General features: G+C 50.3%; 1 protein-coding gene across 4 annotated transcripts in view; it reads right to left on the minus strand.

Moving 5' to 3' along the window:
- Positions 1-20371, minus strand: part of PREX1 (phosphatidylinositol-3,4,5-trisphosphate dependent Rac exchange factor 1) — a 197278-nt gene that overhangs the window by 83963 nt on the left and 92944 nt on the right. For all 4 annotated transcript variants that reach the window (XM_067708378.1, XM_067708376.1, XM_067708377.1 and 1 more), the window contains 2 exons: positions 18257-18361; positions 11710-11811 (listed from right to left, as the gene is read on the minus strand). In XM_067708378.1, coding sequence (XP_067564479.1) covers positions 11710-11811; positions 18257-18361 — 207 coding nt within the window. The remainder of the gene's footprint in view (positions 1-11709; positions 11812-18256; positions 18362-20371) is intronic.

The raw sequence follows: 20371 nt of genomic DNA on the forward strand, positions 1-20371 counted from the left end.
AGTTCAGAACTTAACACACTGTCTTAATAAGTTACAACAGAGTCAAGTTCAAAAGAGACAGTCTATGGTGTTGAAAACCCTGGAATCCACATCCAAGGTGGAATAGCTACATGAACTTACAGGGCTTGACGCTGAGAACAGTATTTCTGGAAGGAACCCAAAAGCTGCTTGTTAAGAATCTTGGGAGAACCACAAAACTAAGAAGAAACCCTCTGGATCTGCAAGACCTCAGAGGGTCCAAGTGGACCAAGTGTGCACATCTGTGAAATGGGATCACAATCAGATCCTAAGGTGGTTGTGTGGATCGAATGGAATGGTGAATGTAAAAGTGTTGGTAATCAGTAAGGACACAATATTTATCATCATCATAATTATTTCCATACTAATCATAGCTGTTACATTTACTATTATTTGTAGTAATAATAACAGTAAAAGTTGTAATCATAGTAGTAACCATGATAGCTAGCACTTGAGCACTTACTACATGTACCAAGCACTGTTCCAAACTTCAGTTTCTTAAGTCATTTCATCCTCAAATCATCCCAAAGAGGTAGGTACTGTTTTTATCTTCACTCTACAGGTGAGGAGACTGAGGCACAAAGAAGCAAGGCCTCTTGCCCAAGGCCACAGAGCCAGAAAGCAGGACCTGGTAGACACCTCACCACATCCACAGGCCCCTCCAGAAACAGTACCAGTAGGGCGTGAGCACCCCCACAAGTAGGCTCTTAGAACAAACACGAAATGTCTGAGCAGGGGCAGGCCCTGGGTATTCCTTGAAAACACTGAGAGCAGAGAAGGGAGGGGGTGTGCGGGGGTCACCCAGCGAATCAGCAGCGGAAGCCCCTCTAGAGCCAGGCTGGGTAACCCTTCCCCAACATCCGTCCTGCCAGCCCTGTGTGGTTTTGCAAGCAGGGCTCGAGGTGAGGGCTTCCTGGAAGAGAGGATGTCAGAGCACAGGAACCCACCACTTCCGCTCCCCTCCCATCACATTTACCAAAAGGGTGCCCGCTTGTGTCCGCTCTGTGCGGCCCCATCATGTCCCCGGAGGTGTGGGCACTGGGCCTCAAACTCCAGGCCAAACCGGGCATCAAGGAAACGTAGCTGCAGCCAACTCCCCCTTTCTTGCTCTGCTTTGCTTGAGATTCAGAAAAGGACCAGGAGAAAAACACAGGGCCCAGAGGCAGAGGAAGACAGGGGTGCAGAGGACATGAGGCAGGGAGACTATGGGACCCCAGTTTTCCCCGTCCTCTCTCCCGTCCTGGAGTCCAAGAGGGGCCACTCCCGGCCAGCTCCCAGGACGTGTTCAAGAGCCTTCCATCTCCCAGCCGTAGCTACCGGCTCAAGGAGAGCATAGTGGGGAACTCCCTGGCAGTCCAGTGGTTAGGACTCCATGCTTTCACTGCTATGGTTGCGGCTTTGATCCCTGTGGGATCCGAGCTGACCCAACGAGCCCTGGGACATTCGGGAAGAACACACTCTCTTCTCCCTTGGTAGCCGTGCTCATCAGACACAGGCCTGAGGTTGCTGGAGGCCCACGTTGCCACCATGAGAAGGGAGCCTCCCAGGACTAAAGCTGACACAGAGGAAATCTGAGCCAGGAGATGGGAAGAGCCTGATTCTCGATGGCATCATCTGAGCTCCTGGATGCAGCCATACGGAGACGGAGCCATAAAACCACAGAGTGAAAACACAGCTGGATTTGTCACTGGAAGAAGTGACAATACCCATTACTTGCCGTGACATGGGGCTCCTGGAGGCTCAAAAGGAGACATGTGGTTAGAAAGTCATGTTGTCTTCTCTACAAAGAGAAAAAGGCAGCCTTGAGGATGGGAACGTCACCAATGGGGGCTGGATCCCACGGAGCACACCCACTTTCTGGGGACACCTCATCCAGCTCCAGGAGGGGCTGATCCTGCACCAGCTGTGGGTCTGTCCACAGACCTCTGCCCAAGGCACCACCATCAAAGCTCAGGAAGCCAAGCTCTGATCTCATGACCAAGACTTCCCGGTATTTCAGTTCTGGGTCCCTGCATGCCCTGTCTAGGGTGACAGCAAGATGCAAATGAAGAGGCACTAGCAAGACCCACCACCACTTGAAAGAAGAAGAAAAAGAAAAAAGAAAAGAAAAGAAAAAAAAAAACAAGAAACGAAAAACAGCTGTAAGTCCGTGAAAACCCAGAACTGAAAAGCTGCCCGCCACGGTAAAGAAAACCTCCATGCGTGCCTATTATATGAAATATATTTCATGACAATATAGTTCCGATTTTAACAATGCCAGCCCCTGCTGCAGGTTGAAAACTGTAGCCCCTTGGATTAGGAATTAATGGGGGAAAGGAAATAATGCTCATGGGTCTTAAAAACTCCTTCCTTCCACTTGGAGAGATGGCGGGAGACAGCAGGAAGAGGGCTCAGTTCTGGGAGTTCACGTTCTGGCTTTGATGAGGACATGCCATGTGGACTTGGGCAAGTCTCATCCCCTTTCCGAGCCTTGGTCTCCTGGCTACGCAATGCACGACTGGATCAGAGCCTGGGTCACAATCCAGATGCTGCAGGCCAAATGCTATTGCCAGGCTCTCTCAGCAAAGCAGAAGTTCTAGCCACCTTTGGTCTGTGCTTCCACCGGACAACAGCAATTGGCTGACCTGACTGGTGGTCACCCCCATAGACGGGACCTGTGTGCTATATAGTCTGTCACAATCCCCATCCCAACCCACTGGGTTACATCCAATCTACTCACTCACTTCTTTCACCTGCCCTGCAGGCACCCGTGTTTGACACCCTGGGTTGGTATCTACTGACATTCAGTGGTGGGGCTCCAACATGCAGTGACTCTATATCCAACTTCCAAAGGAGGTCCTAGCACACCTTACTGCCAAAGTCTACATCCTGCACTCCCAATTCCAGGTTCTAGAGAGGAGAGGGTAAACTTGGGAGAGATAATGATGGTGGTAGTGGTAGTTTTAAATTCCAATTTAGTAGAAGAAAAAAAAGAAAGAAAGGAAGGAAGGGGGTGAGGGAAGGAGAAATGAAGGAAGAAAACAAGAGTAACTAAACCAAAGAAACTAAAACTATCCAAAATAAAGCAAGAAAGGGGGAAAAAAAGAAGCATTAAAAAAAAGAGGACAAATTGAAAAATTTTATAAAGGTGGTAGAAACAAGATCAAATATATCAATAAATATAAGTAGACTAAATAAACTCTCCTGTTCAAAGATAGAGACTGACAGGACAGATTTTAAAACTTTAACTTCATACTGCTTACAAAAGAAGTATCTAAAATCTAAGGATACAATACAGATGGCCAACAAACACATGAAAAGATGCTCAACGTCACTAATTATTAGAGAAATGCAAATAAAATTATAATGAGGTATCACCTCACACCGGTCAGAATGGCCATCATCAAAAAATCTACAAACAGGGCTTCCCTGGTGGCGCAGTGGTTGAGAGTCCGCCTGCCGATGCAGGGGACACAGGTTCGTGCCCCGGTCCGGGAAGACCCCACATGCTGCGGAGCGGCTGGGCCCGTGAGCCATGGTCCCTGAGCCTGCGCGTCCGGAGCCTGTGCTCCACAACGGGAGAGGCCACAACAGTGAGAGGCCCGTGTACCGCAAAAAAAAAAAAAAAAAAAAAATCTACAAACAATAAATGCTGGAGACGGTGTGGAGAAAAGGGAACCCTCTTACGCTGTTGGTGGGAAGGTATCAATAAATTGATACAGCCACTAAGGAGAACAGTATGGAGGTTCGTTAAAAAACTAAAGACAGGGCTTCCCTGGTGGTGCAGTGGTTGAGAGTCCGCCTGCCGATGCAGGGGATGCGGGTTCGTGCCCCGGTCCGGGAAGATCCCACGTGCCGCGGAGCGGCTGGGCCCGTGAGCCATGGCCGTTGAGCCTGCGCATCTGGAGCCTGTGCTCCGCAGCAGGAGAGGCCACAACAGTGAGAGGCCCGCGTACCAAAAAAAAAAAAAAAAAAAAAACTAAAGACAGAACTACCAGAACTACTGTATGACCCAGCAATCCCACTCCTCGGCACGCACCTGGAGAAAAACATAATTCAAAATGATACATGCGGGCTTCCCTGGTGGCGCAGTGGTTTAGAGTCCACCTGCCGATGCAGGGGACACGGGTTCGTGCCCCGGTCCGGGAAGATCCCACATGCCGCGGAGCGGCTAGGCCCGTGAGCCATGGCCGCTGAGCCTGTGAGTCTGGAGCCTGTGCTCCGCAACGGGAGAGGCCACAACAGTGAGAGGCCCGCGTACCGCAAAAAAAAAAAAAAAAAAAAAAAAAAAGATACATGCACCCCAATGTTCACTGCAGCACTATGTACAATAGCCAGGACATGGAAGCAACCTAAGTGTGCGTCAACAGAAGAATGAATAAAGAAGATGTGGTACATGTATACAATGGAATATCACTCAGCCAGAACAAGGAACGAAATTGTGCAATTTGCAGAGACGTGGATGGACCTCAAGACTGTCGTACAGAGTGAAGTAAGTCAGAAAGAGAAAAACAAATATCGTACAATATCGCTTATATGTGGAATCTAGAAAAATGACAGAGATGAACTTATCTGCAAAACAGAAATAGAGACACAGACGTAGAGAACAGATATATGGGGATGGGGATGGGGGTGGCAGGGGGGAAGGAGGGGTGGGATGAATTGGGAGATTGGGATTGACATATATACACTGCTATGTATAAAATAAATAACTAATGAGAACCTACTGTATAGCACAAGGAACTCAGTGCTCTGTGGCGACCTAAATGGGAAGGAAATCCAAAAAAGAGGGGATATATGTATGCATATAGCTGATTCACTTTGCTGCACAGCACAAATTAACACAACATTGTAAAGCAACTATACTCCAATAAAAATTAATTTTAAAAAAATCTAACGGTACAGAATTGTTAATAGTAAGAGGATGAAATAAGATATATCATGAAAAGACTAATCAAAAGAAACCTATGGTAGCTTATTAATATTGAACAAAACAGACTTTGAGACAATAAAAATAGCTCATACTTACTAGGCACTTATAAGCCCTTTATAGGTATTATTTCATTTAATCTTCACAGTAACCAATGATAAGGCACTATTTGACAGAGGAGCAAACTGAGGCACAGAGAGTTTGTCATTTCTCAAAGAGGTAATACTAATAAGAGGAGGAGTTGGGATCAATAAAAATAAAAATCATTACATTATTAGAGTAGCTAACATTTACCAAGCATGACTGACTATACCTAGTAAAATGCAAAGTGCTCTCATGGGTTTTCTCAGGCATTGTCTCATTGATCTTTGCAGCAAGCCTGGGAGGTAGTGACTTTACAGATAGGGTAATGGGGGCACAGAGAGGTTCAGCAACTTGCCCTCAGTCACACAGCTAAGAAGAGTTGGAGGTGGATTTTCAAACTTAGACTCTTAACCATCACGCAGAGCATGGCAGAAAGCAGAATGCAGGCAGGACTCCGAGGAAGAGTGGTCTGGGAGGCCCCTAGTAAGACCAGGAATTGGAGCTTGGCTTTGAAAGGGAGAGGAGAGAGCAGGTCCCCCACCCTGAGGGAGTCGAGCAGCCCAAGGCTATTGCTGCTCACCACACGGAAAGAGCCTGAATTGGGGCTGGTGCAGTCAGAGGTGCTGAAGCAGCTGTGGGCAAGGTGTGAGCGCTCAGCCCAAGAGGCAAGATGCAGGGCGGGCACTGTGGTTGGGGGGGAAGACGAGAGCGGGGGCAAAGGGGGCCACAGAAAAGAGACCTGTGACTTCCTGTGCCTTCTCGGCAAGACGGCAACAATGCCAGATCCCCAGCAGATTAGGAACTCACCTCGTAACATCAGGGTCAGAGAAGAATTCCAAAGAGATGACCCGAGGTAGCCAGAATGAAGAGAAAGAACTCCGGCAAATCAACACAAAAGACACCTATCCAACAGAACATGAGCAAATGACATGAAGAGGCAGTTCTCATAAAATGCCTCTGTCTCCACTGCCACCAGCCTGGTCCAGTCACCTCCTGCCTGGACTACTCGTTCGTATCAACGCCTCCCTGGTCTCCCCGCCCCTCGCCTCCACCCTCATCACCCCACAGCCCCTTCTCCACAAACATCCTGAGGGATCCCGTGAGAACTAAGATCCTGTCACTCCTCTGCTCAAAACCTTCCCACGGTGCCCACCTCACTCAGAGCAGACAAAGACCCCACAAGGCCCCACATAATCCGGGCCCACCACCTCTCTAACCTCACTCCCCGACTCTCTCCCTCAGGTCCTCCCCTCTGGTCACACAGGCCTCCTCACTGTTCCTCAGATGCACTCCTGCCTCAGGGCCTTTGCACTGGCTCTTCCCTCTGTCTGGAAGACTCTTCCCCCAGGTACCTGTATGGCCCCCTTCCTCACCTCCTTGAGGTCTTGGCACAGATGTCACTTTCTCCATCCATCACTCCTGGACCTTACTAACCCTGATTTTTTTTTTTTGCATAGTATTCATGCCATCTAAACAAGTATATACATTTCCTATTCATTCATTTGTTGTCTGTTTCTACCCCCCCAGTAGAATGTCAGACCACAGAAGAAGGGGTTTGGGCAGTTTTTGTTCACTTTGTATCTCCAGCACCTACTATAATGCCTGACATATAATAGCTGCTCAATGGTTGGTGAATGAATGAACGGCTCCAAAAACCCTAGACAGTGCAGCACCCACTGTGGCTCCCCCCCTGGAGATAAGCAGGAAGACTGAAAGAGATTCGTTACGAAAGTACTAGTCTCACGGTGTGATTCACTGTGCTTGGTGTTATCTTCTCCCCTCTCCCACCACCCACCCCACGTAAAATTTCCTCCTGTGCCACCTAAAATCCTTTGGTGAGCTGTGAGCGGTACACGTCCCACACTCTGGGAAACACACCACTCCCCAGTCATCCCCCTGCACCAAGAACTGATGCCGACACCTCCTTAGTGATGGACCACGGGCCATCCCCAGGGGCACCAACACTCCTGACGGCCAAGGAGACAGAGTTAACAACCAAATGGCAAGGACCTCACACTCTGTGTAGGTGACAGCTGCATCACCCATAGATAGACGTGGGAGGCACAGAAGACACTGGAGCCTATGCAGGGTCCCGAGGCTATACCCTGAGCAGAGATCCTGCAGAAGCATCCCTGACGCAACCCCTCTGCAGCTGCTGTCCCAGAAGGTGGCTCCCAGGACGTGCCCAGTTTGGGCCCAGAATGTTTGATCTGGCCATCTACGGAGATGAGGGCGAGGCGGTAGGTGGGAGGGGAGACAGGTCTGGGGGAAGGGGAGAGCCAAGCGTTTGCTTTGGGATATGGTGGGTAGAAGGTGCCTGTGAGACTTTCAAGCGGAGAAGTCAAGTGGGCAGGAGAACAAGACCAGGTTTAGGTGAGAGGTCCAGGCTGGAAGTCATCGGACAGAGACGGGGTCTAAAGCCATGGGAATGTCCACCTAGAAACTTCTACGTGGATGTTCACAGCAGCAGTATTCATAACCTCCAGAAAGTGGAAACAACCCAAGCGCCCATCAACTGATGAACGGATAAGCAAAACACGGTATACCCACACAATGGAATATTATTCCGCCACAAAAAGGAATCAAGTGGTGATGTATACTACAACATGGATGAACCCTGAAAACACTGTGCTAAGAAAGAAGCCAGACACAAGAAGCTACGTATTATATGATTCCACTCATATGAAATGCCCAGAGTAGGCAAATTCACAGAGATAGAAAGCAGATGAGTGCTTGCCGGGGGCTGCGGGAAGGAGGGGAAAGGGAAGTGGCTGTTCGTGGATCCAGAGTTTCTCTTGGGGGTGATGCAAATGTTCTAAAATTATTGTGGTGATGGTTGCACAACTTTGGAATATACTTTCAAAGGGGGGTGGGGCGTGGAATGGATGAGGCCACCGCAGGTGCAAATCTGGATAGAAAAATGGCCCATGGACTGAGCCCACCTACACTTGGAGGCCTGGAAGGTGAGGAATCAGCAAAGGAGACTGAAAGCAAGGGGTCAGAGAGGCAGGAGACAAAGGGAACAGGGGACTGGAGGGGAAGCTGCCCCTTTAAACAGATGTGCCCCTCCTGTTTGCCCCCTGCCGGCCTCAACCCGCTTCCATCACATACCAGGTCCTTGTGGGTCCAGTCCGAGACCGAAGCTCCAAGGGACAGGCACCGGCTGTCCCTCAGGGCTCACAACGGTGGCCCTGAGCCGTGCCAGCAGCTGGTGCGCGTGCCAGTAAGAGCTGCACGTCACCAGGCAATAACTAAAAGGGTCCGTGACAGTGGGTCCGTGACAGTGGGACAGTGGGTCTCACCTCGGGCGCTTGCCATTTGAGCCTCAGGGGCATCACCCCAAACCCGAATCATTTTCTGGGCAACGGTGATGGAAAACTCAGCAGAGCCTGCAAATGCCAACTGGCTACCCCAGACCTGGGCTGAAGGCTGGAACAGAACGTTATGGCTATTCTTAGGCAACGTTTCAAGGTCAGCTTTTGGGGGCTATTCCCAAAGAGACTTTCATTTTCGCCTCGTCCCCCTTCCCACCCAGGCTCCTCCACCCTGTTCGCCTACTCAGTTCAAAGTTCAGCTCAAACAATGGGGCTCGGAAGGTCACAGGGACATCTGCGAGGGCGTCAGAATCGGAGGGGGTGTGGGCAGGACTGAGGGTTCGGGCTCAGCTGCCCCAGGCTCATAGGATCATCTGTGAAAATCCACTGGAAAATGTGACAGAAAAAAGGAACTCAGGAGGGGTACGTAGAGTTCCCCTCAATCCCAGCTGTTTTCTGATGCAAACATTCCAGCTGTGGGTGCCAAAGGCCAGCACTCTGAGCAATTCTGTCGGGCGGGGAGCGTGGCATGTCCCCACAGGAATCTCAGGCCCTGCTGGCAGGTGCCCCAGTGCTCTCTGAGCCCCGGATAAACACAGCTGGAGATGGAGGAAACGGGACATGTAAACAGCCATTTGGTTTGGAGGAAAACCCACAGCTCCGCTTCCTCATTGTTTCCTGTGGGCAGTTATTCCTCCATCAATTGCAAGCAGGTTCTCTCTCTCTCTCTCTCTCCCCCTCCCTCCCTCCCTCTCTCCCTCTCTCTCTCTCTCTCCTCTCCTGGGAAGCCACAGTCCAGGAATCTCACCGGGCCAGACTGTGGCCCCTGGGGCTGAGCAGGCCTCAGAAACACCTGGACTTCACATCGAGAGCTTAGAGTCCACCAGGACATACGGGTCCAGCCCCACTGGTTGTTAAAATACATTACGGTAACTGCCACTCCAAGCAGCCACTGGGATACCAGACTTTCCCAAGATCCAGAAACCAAAGTGTTCGTACCTAGGGAACCTTGGCTGGGGTCTGGGGCTGTAGCTGGCGATTCTTCCAATGGGTCAGATATTCAAGGTTTTGAAACCCAGGAAAGGAGCAAACTGGCCACCAAGCCACAAAACACAAGGCCACCAACCTTCCCAGACCCCCCCCCCAGGGAACTGAGAAGGTCAGCATCCCCGACACCCCAGCACTTCGGCGGCTTAACTCTCCAAAGCGCTTCTCAACAGGCAGTGTAGCCTGATGGTTAGGGCGCAGAACTCTAGAATCAGACTCTGCCCAGGTTCCAATCATGGTTCCTCCCGCTCACCTAACGTGAGACCTTAAACGGGCCGCTTCCCTTGTCTGTGCCTCTGTGCCTCATCTCTAAAGTGGGGCTGATCACAGCGCCTACTTCATTGAGTTGCTGTAAGAGTTAAGTAAATAAATCTTTCATCATCATATCAACCCTATCAGTACTATTAATACAAAGGCTGTATTACAGACAGGGAAACTGAGGCCCCGGGAAGTGACTTTCCCAAGGTTAAGCAGCCAGTAAATGGCAGAGCTAGAATTCAAACCCAGTCAGCCTGTGACTGCAAAGCCTGGCTCCAATCCAGGGGTCAGCAAATTCTTTCTGTACATGGCCGGACTGTAAATATTTTAGGCTTTGCTGGCCACAGCCGGTCTCTGTCACATATTCTTCTTTGCTTGTTTGGGGGGCTTTTTTAACAACCCTTAAAAAAATGTAAACACCATTCTTAGCTCACGGATTGTACAAAAACAGCCCACGGGCTGGATGTGGCCCACAGGCCACAGTTTCGCCAACCCCTGCCCTAAACCGCTGCAGAATGCTACCTCTTAAATGCCGGCAACTGATTCAAGTTTGGAAAACACACCAAACGAATCAAGTGAAGCACATCTGCAGGTCCAGTGCAGTCCACAGGTTACCAATTCACAAGTTCCACCTGCAGCTTCTTCAGCACCGTGATGAAGAGCTGAGCTACTGACGGCATTTCCAACACCTGTCTGGGGATCAAAGCAGCTGCAAGAACAACTGCAGACGGTTCCTTCAGCTCCCTGGGAGGCATCGACAGCAGCAGGCCAGAGGAGGTGCAGGGAGAGCTGGGTCCCCCCACCCACGGATACGCATGTTAAAGGCCTGTGTTCACAGGCAGAGCTGATGGCCCCCGCGAGGGTCTGGCCACACACTGTCTCCAGCAGAAAGGCAAGTTCAAGAATCCCCATTACCTTTCCCCTCCCCTCTCCCTTTCAGCTCATGGAGCAAAGATGCATGTGGCCCCAGTGTGCAGGTGCATGAATGAGGCACCACAGCCAAATTAATCCACCAGCAGGGACCCCAGGAAACAGCTGTCAGACAGAAGGCCTTCAGGATGGAGCCAGGGCAGGCTCAGGCCAATGGCCACCATCTCCAAGGGCGGAAAAGCCTGGGCTGAAAGCAGTGGATGGCGGCAGAGCCATGCACCCAGCTGGAGATCTGCCTGGAAGCTGACTCAGAAGTTGAGGATCGAGACTTCTTGGGCCCTCCCACAGGCAGCACATCTTCCCCTGGTCCGCCTGACCAAGAGTAAGTCAAATGTGGCCGGGTGGGGAGGGAGACAGCAGGTGTGTTGATGGCTCTGGTTTATGCCCCCTGCATCTGCACCCGCACCCCTCTTCCACCAAGAGCCCAGATTTGGGTGAGGGGGTCCCTCTCTCTCCATCACTGGACTTTTGGCCTGTGGGATCCAGTGACTGGTGGGAGCGCATGACACAAGTCTGTGCCAATCAGAGCTGGCTTGCTCAGGGTTGATCGGTTCAGGGGTGGAGCACCCGACTGTGGTCTCAGCCAATCAGAACACGACACTGCCCTGCTCACTGTCATTGGACCATATCTCAGCCAATCAAAGCACAACACTACCCAGTTCACAGTGTTTGGGTCAGGGGTAGAGCGCAAGTCCGAGCATATGAGAGGAGGGCAAACAGCACAAGCAAAGGCTTCCTGTAATTGGTTCAAATTAAAGCACATGACTCAGGCCCAAAGCATTCCTAATATTGCATTCTCCTGGCCACAGATGACCAAAGCCTCAGTGACTCTCAGGACTTTTGTCAGAGCTACTGGAAGAGAGGCTCACTCTTCCCCATTGTCTTTGAACTTGAGAGGGTGCAAAGCCACAGTAACTACAGCCATCTGCTACCATGCTGAAAATAAGAGCTGAAAGGTGGGAAGCGGAATTGAACCAGGGGGAAAGAGGCAGGGTCCTGGCCTGGATGCAGCCTGGCCCAAAACCGATGCTGCCCCTAAACTTCTCAGCTACGTGAACTAACAAGTTTTAATTTTTTTTGATTAAGCCAGGCAAAGCTGAATCTTCTGTCGCTTCAAAATAGGGGAAAGGAACAGGGGGAACGTCTCACCTTGAGGAGGAGGGGGTACTTGCAGATCCTCTGAATAGGAGATAACAGGTAGCCCTCCAGGGGGATGTCCGTGGTCTTCCGGCCTCCCAGGAGCATGCAGCTCTGAAAAGGGACAGGAGACCTTCGTTAGAACTCACCAAGGACAGCAAAGGAACTTGGCCACCCTCAAATAATCACGGGAAGCACTCTCAAAATGCAGCTACAGACAATCACTTTGGAAGCAACTTAACAATACCCAGGGGAGGAAGAAATGGGTATATTCTACAACCCAGCCCAAAGCCTATATCAGCGGCTGGCGAACTATTGCCCGTGGGCCAAATCCTGCCTACTCCCTGTTTTGGCAATTAAATTTTTACTGGAACACAGCCATACCCATTTGTTTACATAACGTCCACGGCTGCGTCTGAGGGCTGAGTAGTTGTAACAAAGACCTTATAGTTGCAAAACCTAAAATATTTACTATCTGGCCTTTTACAGAAAAGTCTGCCAACCCTCATTCTACAGAAACTCACACACGTGCACAGGACACAGGAACATGGACACTCAAAACTGCCTTGCTTGAAACAGCAAAAAGTGGAAAGCAACCTAAATATCCATCACCTGGAGAATGAAAAACGTCTGCGGCACATTTCCACACCACGCAGTGGTGAAAATGGGAGAACGAAAGCTATGCACAGCAATGCGGGTGGACCTCGAAAACATGCTCTTGTGCACAAAAGGGAAACAAAAGGATACGTATGGTATGAACCCATTTACATCAAGCTTTTAATGACACACAAAACAAAACTAGGCATTGTTTATGGAGAACCTATACGTAGTGAAGTAGAAAGTCATGCACGGGAAAGAAGCGTACCGAGTTACATGTCTGTGGTCTCCCACCACGCCCCTCACAGTCCTGGGTCCCTAGGGCTCACTGTGTGCCCAATGTATGAATGAATGAAGGAACAGACTAATGAATGGATGAATGGACTAATGAATGGATGAACAAGCTGCCAGCAATGAAGGGGTCTCAGCCTTCCGCCTCAACACCGTGCTAGCAGAATGGAAATGGAACGGGACTCTTGGGAAAATGGATCCCCATCCAATCATTTATTCATTCATTCATCCTCCAAATACACACTGTATGCTTACTATGTGCCGGGCACAGTTCCAAGCACTGGGGAACTGCCCAAAAAAGCAGACGATTTCCCTGCTTATAGTCAAGGCAAAATAAGACCAGAGAACATTTACCATGTGCTTACCAGGCCTAAGGCTCTGTGCCTTGTGTTTCACCCATAGGTAAAGTTCATCCTCACAGCCCTAGAATAAGCAAGATCCCTATTCCAGATGGGCAAACTGGCACTCAGAGGCCAGAAGCACTGGCCCAAGTCTCAGAGCTAAGTCCTCTGCCTCTCGGGGATCTTTGGGGACCCTCTCCTTACAGAAATAGTCCCAGGGACCCTGGGTCCCTGCTCTAGCAGGAGCTGCATGGCTCCCAGCCCCACATCCAGCCCTGGCACAGACGGGGGATCAGGGCTGCAGCAGCTGGGATGTGCCAGGTCCCACACTGCTCACACTCAGGCCTTTGTCCTCCAAGCCAGCGCTCCCCACAAGCTGCCCTGATGATGTCAGCTCCAGGCAGAGAGAGGGAGCCTGGGAGTGGGGTGTGCTTTCCAGACGCCCCCAGGGCTTGGCTGGAGAAAGGCCTGTCTCTTTGTCCAGGATCAAGAAGTTTTCACAGGACTGTCACAGCCACCAATTCCTCTTCACCCCAAACACCCTAGATTTTCATTTAAAAAGACAAAAAAAAAAAAAAAAGCACACAGAGCTATTCACTATTCTAATAATATTATGCCCCAGGCACTATGGGAAGAATTTTTGAGAATCCTCTCTTTAAATCATCCTAATTTCACAGAATTGATTCAGGTGAGGTGTCATCCTCACCCTCTTCCCAACCTGCTAATGGCAGCCATGCCCCTGGGTCGTCCTTTCCATCCACACTCTTTCCCCGCTGACCTCATCCAGACCCACCACTTTCACCACTTTAACCATCCTTTACGCAGAAACTACTCAGCTTTCTATCTTCAGCCCGGCCCCTCCCTTCCCAAAACCCGAGACTCACATCTCTGATTCTAGGCCCAAATCCCCACCTGGACATCTAACAGGCATCCTTAAACCTCACACATCCAAAAGGGAATTTTTTTTTTTTTGGCCGCGCCCCGCAGCTTGCGAAATCTTAGTTCCCCAAACAGGGATCGAACCCGGCCTCGGCAGTGAAAGCGCTGACTCCTAACCACCGGACCGCCAGGGAATTCCACAAAAGGGAATTTTTAAATTTACCTCTCCTACCTGCTCCTACCCAACCTTCACCATTTCAGGAAATTGTACCTCCATTCTTCCAGTTGTTTGGGCCCCAAGCCCTGGAGACATCTTTGATTCTTCCCATTCGTTAATACCCCAAAGCCAACCACACGGCACATCGTGTCAGCTGGACAATCGGACTCTATGTAAATCCAACCACCTCTCCAAGCGCTACCGCCCCACCCTCACCACCGTCATCTCCCGCCCGGACCACTGTAGCAGCCCCAGAGTGGGTTGAATAGTGTCCCCCAAAATGCCATGTCCACCCGGAAACTCAGAATGTGACCTTATTTGGAAATAAAGTCTTTACAGATATAATTAGTCCCATTAAGATGAGGTCATTCTCATTCTGGATTAGGGTGGGCCTGAAATCAACAGGCTCCATGTCCTTATAAGAGGAGGACAGGACACAGAGAAGGCAGCTGTGTGAAGAGGGAGGCGGAGACTGGAGTTCTGGTTCCACAAGGCAAGAAACACGTGAGGCCACCCGAAGCTGGAAGAGGAAAGGCAGGACCCTTCCCCGGAGCCTTCGGAGGAAGCAGAACCCTGCTGACACCTTGATCTCAGACTTCGGGCCTCAGAACTGTGAGAGAATAAATTTTGTTTTAAGCCACCCAGTCTGTGGTCATTGTCACAGCAGCCCTAGGAAACTCACACAAGCCTCCACCCTGGTCTCCTTGCTCCTACCCTCACACGGCCAAGGGGAGCCGCTCAAAATGCAAATTGGTTCACATCATTCCTCTGCTCGAAACCATCCCACGGTTTGCCATCCCACTCAGACTAAAATTGAATACTCTATTGAAAGTACTGCCACATGCTCCAACCTGGACGAACCTCACAGACATTATGTTGAGCAAAAGAAGGCAGACACAAAAGCCTCCTGTGTGATTCCATTCGTGAAACATTCTAGAACAGGCAAACCTAACCTTTAGTGAGAGAAATCGGCATAGAGGTTGCCTCTGGCTGCACAGAGGGGCATGCCTGGGAAAGGGCACAGGGAACCTTCTGGAGTGAACCTTCTGGAGTGGAGTGTTCTAAATCTTGATCTCAGGGGGTGGTTCCATGGGAGCACACATATGCGAATACTCATTATGCTGTGAGTACACTCACCACAAGTGTGCTACGCGGCAATAACAGAGCTTTCTAAAACTCTCAGATCCGTCCCATTGTCTAAATGCTCCTTCATTATCTGGCCTCTTTCAATCTCTCTGACCCCATGTCCTTCTACTTTTCCTCTCATACTCTCCAATCCAGCCACCCTGGCCTTCTTGCTATTCCTCAAACACAGTAGGACCTCAGGACCTTTGCACTTGCAGGTCCTCTACCTAGAATGCTTTCCCTCCAGATACTCCTCGCCTCTCTCACTTAACTTTATCCAGGTCTCTGCTTGAATGTCACCTGAGACACTGTGTTCCCAAAGAGCCATCTAAAACAGCAGCCACCACCCAAACTTGCTCAAACCTCCTGCCGTCCTTAACTTGCTTTATTGCCTGCAGAGAACTAAATGCCATGAGACATGCCATGGAAGTCCCCCCTACGAGAATGGCCACCCCATGAGAGCAGGGACTTTTCTTGCCTTGGTCACTGTTATATCGCCAGTACTTAGAATGATCCCTACCACTTGGTAGGTGCTCAAAACAAAGCTGTTGAATGAATACATGAATCAATTATCCCCATTTTATAGACAAGAAATTGAGGCACAGAAAGACAAAGTCCCCGCCCCATCTCTCTGTAGTGTACAGTACCTCATGAATGGAAAGCCAGATTGGGTCTGTTCCCAATGCCTTAACATCCCATAATAGACTCGAGACGGCTCTTCTGCAGGTGGCCAGAAGCTGGGAGATGCCAGCAAGGAGGGAGACAGATGGCGTGTGTGCTGGCACCCCACACCTCCTCCCCCTGCCCAATCTGGCCCAGCCCAGCTGCTGCCAGGAAAAGGGCAGCCTGGCCTACCAGGAAGACTGCAGGAGAGAGAGGAAGGAAAAAAGAAGAAGTGAAGCGCTTCCTTCCCACACCCCTGCAAACACCTCCTGGGCATCTTCCTGCCTCCCAAGACACAGTCGAGTCCAGACAGTGGGACTCAGGGAGCCCAAGCCTGGGCAGCAGGACCACTGCAAAGCGGTGCTGCCTCAAAGTCCCGGGCCAACCACAGAGACGTGGCCACGTGTGTGACCTTACACTACCTGACTTATCTTTGCTTTGTGCCCAGACTCTTACGACTGTAAGTGAAAAACCAGAAGTGTAAAGATGCAGATACCAACAACAAAATGCACCAGTCCTGAACACCTAAGACGCTTGAGACAAAGGTGGCGATCAGCTGGCCAAGCTCCCCTGCCTCAGATGCTCACTGGAAGTGGGCCAAGCAACACGAACTCACTGGTGAAGGAAACACACATTCTGAATCAAGATCCTGGAAGTATTTTCTTGGAGACTGTGCATTAGGGAGAAGTGCAATTAAGAATTGTACTATATAGTTTAGCTCTCTGGGCACACGGTTAAGACTCCTCGTGCCATGGCAGTTAACTCTTCTACTTTTGTGTGCTGAATTCTGTGTGTGCCACTGGGAAATAAAACAGCATGGGGGCTCAGGGGGTGGGTGGTCTGTGACTGAATGAGCAGGGAATTTGGAGGCAAAAGAGGAAGACTGGAACCCATGAGAAGCTCAATCACTTTTCAAGTATGTACTCTCAGGAAGTCACTTAATATTTTGGAGTCGTCAAAACCACCTGTGGCAAAGGCTATGCGGTGTCCCTGAATGTACTCTTCTTCCAAAGCGACAGAATTTTCAGCTGGGCACAGGGCTGCCCAGAATAAAGCCTACATTTCCCAGCCTCCCTTGCAGCTAGGTGTGGCCACGTGACTAAGTTCTGGCCAATGGGATGTGAGCAGATATGTGCAGCTTCCTACTGTGCCCTTAAAAGGGGAGGGGCAGGCCCTCCTTCCCACCCTTCCTGCATCCCACCACCTGGAGTGTGGAAGTGGGGAGAAGTCATCTTAGACCATATCGATGAGGCCACATACTAGGGCACTGGCCCCTGACACTGGGACCCCCATACCACCCCCAGACTGCCTACTTCCACGTTCTTAACATGGGAGAGAAATAAATGTCTACCTTGTTTAGACCACTGTTACTTGGGATGTCTGTAAGGCAGACAAATGAATACCTCAACTCATACACAACAGACAGCGGCTGGTAAAGCTCCAAGGAGATCACAAATGAGAACCCGTTTTATACACAAGTGAATCGTGCAATGGTAGGAAAGACCATCATGGGTGTCTGTGGTTTTGCCTGACCAACATCCATTCCCAACTTACTTCCGCAGGTGCAAACCAACATCCTTTAGGGATCCACCCACAGCCTTAGGGCCTGTAGTATGAATGGAGTTGACCCCGCCCTCCAGCTCGAGAAGTGACCAATCCGAGCACCAGCCACTCCCTCTGTCTACAGCAACTGGTTCACGGATATGGTCTTGAGCCAAGCTGAGCCAATGAGCATCAGACCCAGAATTTTTGTTGTTTCCATTAGAAAAGAGGAGCCCTCTTTATCCTGGAGTTGCTCGGCTATGAGAGGTATAAGCGTGGAGCCACTGGAGGCTACGTTGCCACCACATGCGGAGAGCCTGCCTGGGAATGGAGCCAAGGTGAGAAAAGCAGAACCAAGAGACACACTCCTGATGATGTCACTGGAACACCCAGATTCTGCTGTACCTGAAGCTCTCTCAGGTCTTTCCAAAGAAAGTGAACCAGTAAATCTTTTTTTTTCCTTAAGCCAATTTTAACCAGATTTTCTTTCACTTATAATTAAATAATACTAATAATATTGAATACAATTATTAATACTATTGTTATCAGTCTTATCAGGATCATTACTTTAAACAGGAATCGGCAAATTTGGCCCTAGAGCCAATCCAGCCCTCTATGCCTATTTTTATAAATAAAGTTTTATTGGAATACAGCCATGCTCATTTCTTACATATTACTTATGGCTGTTTTCATGCTACAGCAGCAGAGTAGAGTCGTGATGACAGGGCTGTATGATGCAAAAAGGCAAAAAGTATTCACTATCTAGCCCTTTACAGAAAACGTTTGCGATACCTGCTGTACACAGACTGCCCTAGCTGAGGGAGGGATCAGGTACCATGGGTCTGTGTGGATTCACCAGGCTGAGGCAGAGAGGAAGGGAGAAGCAGGGCAGTGGTTAACTCACCAAAAGGAAGGCCCGCACGGTGGGGATCTTGTTCAGCTCCACAAGCAGACGCAGGGCCTTCTCGTGGTTGCTGCAATATTCTTCATATACGCAGAACTTGTCCTTCTGCAAGACAAGGACAGAGCCTGTGGGAGACAGGTCATGGCAGGAAGGCAGACGCTCTGAGATGTATGGACAGCTGGGCCATCAGGCCTGGGAGGAGAGGCCTACCCCACACCCTGACCCTGAGACATACCCAGCAGGCGGGATTTCACATGAAGTCGCTCCAACTCACTACAGGCCTCTCAGCCTCCACTCTTGCCCCAGTTCTGCACCCAGTAACCTCTCAGGAAGCAGCAGGGCCCAGGGTCAAGTACACAGACTCAAGCCAGGCAGCCTGGGCTTGAACCCTGGCTGTGCATTTCCAGCTGTGAACTTGGGCAAGTTACCTGACCTTGGTTTCCTCATCTGTTAAGGTGGAGTTAATTATAGTCCCTAACTCATGGGATTGTTACTGAAATTAAATGATTTAATAGGTGAGGTTTCAGCATACAAGAAGTGCTCGATAAATGTCTTTAGAATCAACACACAAGTCAGACTGTGTCACCCCACTGCTTAAAACCCTCCAGTGGTGTTCTATTACACTAGGAATGAAATCCAACACTTTATTATACCTTTCAAGGGCCAGACAATGTGACCCTGAGTTTCTCAGATCTCATCTCACTAGCCTTCTATCTGCTCCTTGAACTTGCCAAGGCTGTTCCTACCTCAGGGCCCTTGCTCTTGCTGTTCTTTCTACCTGGAACACTTTTGCCCAAAGCCTGGCTACTCCCCAGCATTCGGGTCTCAACTCAAATGCCACCTCCTCAAATGACCCCTGGACTACCCTAGCTAAAGTGGCCACTCAGGTGTACTCTATCATCCCCCCACCCCCGTCTTCATTTTCTTTATAGCATTCTCACAATCTGGAATTATCCAGATTATTTGTTCATCATCTGTCTTTTCCCACTTGGCAGTCGGCTCCCTGAAGGCAGTGACCACATCCTCCTGTTCACTGAGGTGTCCCCAGGTCCTAGCACAATGCCTGGCACACAGTAGGCCCTCAATAAATACTTACTAAATGAATGAACTCTACACACCTACTAGGTGCAATGCCCTGTACATATGAACCAGAAGAGTCTAAATAAGACTCGGGAATTGGGGGGAACAAGTAGATCTCTGGTCACTGCCACACAGCAGTGGCAGTGCTGAGGCAGGGGGATAGTTGTCTTGACCTCCAGATACCCCTGAGCCCAAAGCTGGACTCTTTCCAGCCTAGAGGTCACCTGTGAGTCACCAGGTCTGTAACCATCAGTCAGGGTTTCCGGGACTGAAAGGGACAGGAGCCGTCTTAGTTAGCAGGAAGCTCTCCACTGAGCATACTCGGTTCCCAAAGGCTCACAGAACACCTCCTTCCAACCCACCAAACCCCAAACAAGGATGTCCTGGGGAAGGCTGCAGAACAGGAAGGGCTGAAGGTGGCTGAAGGGCCTTGACCTTGGGCTGGGGGGTGGCCAGGAGACCCCAAGAAGCTAAGGAAGGAAAAGGTGGGTCTGCAAAGTAAGCAGCTCGTCTTGCTTCTGCACAAGCCCCCAGTCATCCTGCCGGTGGGTGGCTGCAGGAAAGAGGAAACCAACGAGGAGAAAGAATGGGTTTCAGAATCAGTAAGCCACCCCAACCCGGCCCAGCTCCCCCTGGGGCTCCGTGTACACCATCTGAGCAGATGCCCTGAGCAGCGAAGTGTCCACAGCCAGAGCCGATGGCCAACACGTAGTATGTACTGAGCAGTTAGGACACGCCACCCTCTGCTCTCCTGGAATGCGTGCGGGTAGGCTCACTCACACCTCACAGTAACCTGACACGGTCATCACTGTATTCAACCCATTCACACGTGGGAAACCAATGAAAGGTCACGAGCCCAGGGTCTCACACGTAGCGAAGTGGTAGAAGGAGGATCCAACCTCTCTTAACCCCCACGCTGATGTCTGGCTCTGCAGCCAAGAGCCTAGAGGCCCTGCTGTTAGCACAGCTCCAAGATAAGACACCGGAGCCCCCATGGCTACGATCAGCGTCAGCCTCACAAGCGCAAGTCCAGGT

Source organism: Pseudorca crassidens, chromosome 15, assembly GCF_039906515.1.
Source record: "Pseudorca crassidens isolate mPseCra1 chromosome 15, mPseCra1.hap1, whole genome shotgun sequence".
Taxonomy (NCBI): Eukaryota; Metazoa; Chordata; class Mammalia; order Artiodactyla; family Delphinidae; genus Pseudorca; species Pseudorca crassidens.